Source organism: Phragmites australis, chromosome 16 (assembly GCF_958298935.1).
Source record: "Phragmites australis chromosome 16, lpPhrAust1.1, whole genome shotgun sequence".
NCBI classification, from domain to species: domain Eukaryota; kingdom Viridiplantae; phylum Streptophyta; class Magnoliopsida; order Poales; family Poaceae; genus Phragmites; species Phragmites australis.
The window spans coordinates 20,261,286-20,264,138 of record NC_084936.1 but is presented as its reverse complement, the minus strand read 5'-3'; the positions used below and the strand labels follow the sequence as shown (position 1 = coordinate 20,264,138).

Genomic DNA, 2,853 nt, shown 5'->3' with positions numbered 1-2,853 from the left:
AACTTCCTACTGCGGTAAAATCGAACTTCCGCAAAACTGACGTCGTGGTCTAGGTTTCTTCAGTAAATCTGCTGGTGCAGAGAATTTGACAACTCTCCACAAAACGTGTGGTTGCTCGACAGTCAACATTTATCTCCTGCTCTTGTCAACATCACATCTAGTGTCTACTGCGCATTGTTATTGTGCCAGATTTCTCCCTGTATCTTCCAACTTGCCTCACCTAGGAGTATATATCTCCGCAAGACTTCTCCATATCATAACCTTCTCTGGTCATACCCTCCCATCCTTCAATGCTCCTTGTTCCCTACTGAAATCAGCAATTGGGCAAATACTCTCTTCCTTGTTAGTACTGCATTATTATGGGGGAGAGCCCAAAGTTTGCACAAGTCAGCATTCTTCCATCCCTATGCTTATGTTCAGATGTCTCGTGCTTGTCTCACTGACATGACTCGTCATTCCTCTGTTCTAGATGATCTGGCAAAGATTGGCGACGAGCAGGCTACCGCGCCATCGTTGCGTCTCTGACTTTACGGGCTTGGAGAAGAGCGCGACGCAAGAGGGGCAGAACGAGACCGTCAAGTACAGGTGAGCATCCCTTGCAGCATCTTGCGTTGAACTGAGCTTGTGATCAGTCCAATTGGAATTAGCACACAAGTTACCATGATCTGGTGCAGGGTGTTTGCCGGTACATGGAACCTCGGCGGCGTAGCACCACCGGATGATCTGGACCTGGAGGATTGGCTGGACACGAAGGCTAACTTCTACGACATCTATGTTCTAGGGTAGTTTGTTGTTGATCCTGTTGATTTATCATCTCTTAGAAGTCTTGTCGTCAAGTTGGTGTAGTGATTTGTGTCGTTTGGCGTTTGCACGATGCAGGTTCCAAGAGATCGTGCCACTGAATGCGAGGAACATGCTTGGCCCCAAGAACAGATCGGCAGCCATGAAGTGGAATTCACTCATCGGAGATGCACTGAACAACAGGAGGAGAAGACAAGGGAGAGAAGAAGCCATGTCAAGATGCAGGAAAGGGGCAACAGCATTGCATCAAGAACAGGACGTATTCAGGTGCGCCATGAGCAAGCAGATGGTGGGCATCTTCGTCTCGGTCTGGGTGAGGAGCCGCCTCCGCCAGCACGTCCGCCACCCCGGCGTCAACCACGTCGGCGCCGGCGTCCTCGGCCGTCTTGGCAACAAGGTAAGCAGCAGAGTCGCACGCTCGGCACACGAGAAGATGCATGGCCATTCGCATGACGGCGTACGCTACGCAGGGCGCGGTGTCCGTTCGGTTCTTGTTGCACGGCACGAGCTTCTGCTTCGTGTGCTGTCACCTGGCCTCTGGCGGCGAGGAGGGCGACGCGCTGCTCCGGAACGACGACGCGGCGAGCATCCTCTCGAGGACGAGCTTCCAAGGCAGCGGCGGTGCGCCGGCACCGCAGGAGCTGCCCAAGAACATCCTTGATCATGAGTAGGTCGCCGTCGACTCAGTTCTGAACCTCCTAGTAGCAACAGCTCGCTGATGGAATCACTGTCTCTGTTCCCGTCTGCCGTCACGTGCAGCCGCGTGATATTGCTCGGCGACCTCAACTACCGGATCGCCATGGACGACGCCGAGGCGCGGCAGCTGGTGAAGGTCAAGAAGTGGAGCATGCTGCTGGAGAACGACGAACTGCTGCTCGAGCTCTCAAAGGGCCGCCAATTCGACGGCTGGCACGAGGGTCTCGTCACCTTCGCCCCGACCTACAAGTACCAACCCAACTCTGACCGGTTCTACTGGTGCGCCGATGGCGCCGCCACCGGCCGCAAGAACCAGCCCCGCGCTCCGGCATGGTCTGACGCCTGACACATCCCATGCGTGCCCGTATCATCCTTCCTGAATCAATGTCGCAAGTGAGATATGGTTGTGGTGTGACGTTGTTGCTGCCGTGCTGTGCAGGTGCGACCGTATCCTTTGGCGCGGGAAGGGGATGAGGCAGATTCGGTACGAGCGTTGCGGCGGCTACCGACTCTCCGATCACCGGCCGGTGAGGGCGGTGTTCCACGCCGTGTGCGACGTTGCGGGAGCTGTAGGTTGTTGAGCAGCTTCGGTGCTCTGAAATAATCAACCGACGAGACAATGTATAAATTCAAGGGAGTGTTTATAACACAGAAATTTCATAGGATTTCTGCAAGTGTTCACAGAAAACGGTTCAATTCCTGATGCTGCTTCCAAAATGGGGCCTGAATGCTTTACTCGAGGATGAAAGACGCTTGTTTTCGCCTTTTTCATATCCGCGGGTGATAATTCCTGTACATTTTCTGTTTTTACTCTGCTGTAGATATGGTATTCAAGGATCATTGTCCAATTAATTAGCAGGATCATTGTCCAACTGATTCACAATCCAATGGAATACAAATTTGTATTGGGCACTTCGATGAAAATTTCTTGTCTATTGGTCAGTTTTCATGGTTTCAAGATGCAATTTTCAGACTAAAAATTTATCAGACATATATAAAAGGGTATAAATCAATGATATTGTGAAGCATTTTCAACATAAGTGTGGCCATCTATTTTTTTTACAAAACTGTTCTATAAAGTGGAGAACATATGCTGACACTGCTGGCCAAAAAGGAAAAACCTTTGGAACGCACGCTTCACAGGCAACAAGAAAATACTCCCTTCCTCTATAAATAAGAGATGTTTTGGACGTCGACACAGCCCCAAAATGCAAATTTGACTATAATTCCTTTTATAGTATATTTATAAACAATAGGTAAATTATGTGGTTATGAAACTACTTTCAAGGCAAGTATGTTTATTTTATTTTGAAATTAAATATACAATCTCAATATATATAAAGTAATTGATGATCA

General features: G+C 49.6%; 1 protein-coding gene across 1 annotated transcript; it reads left to right on the top strand.

Annotated features, from left to right (window-relative positions):
* Positions 1 to 227: 227 nt before the first annotated feature.
* Positions 228 to 2,421, top strand: LOC133894762 (type IV inositol polyphosphate 5-phosphatase 9-like). The gene is made up of 7 exons (XM_062334925.1): positions 228 to 386; positions 470 to 585; positions 675 to 782; positions 880 to 1,198; positions 1,272 to 1,468; positions 1,561 to 1,830; positions 1,937 to 2,421. The coding sequence occupies exons 1-7, from the start codon at positions 360 to 362 to the stop codon at positions 2,076 to 2,078; spliced, it is 1,179 nt and encodes a 392-aa protein (XP_062190909.1). The 5' UTR covers positions 228 to 359; the 3' UTR covers positions 2,079 to 2,421.
* The last annotated feature ends 432 nt before the right edge of the window (positions 2,422 to 2,853 follow it).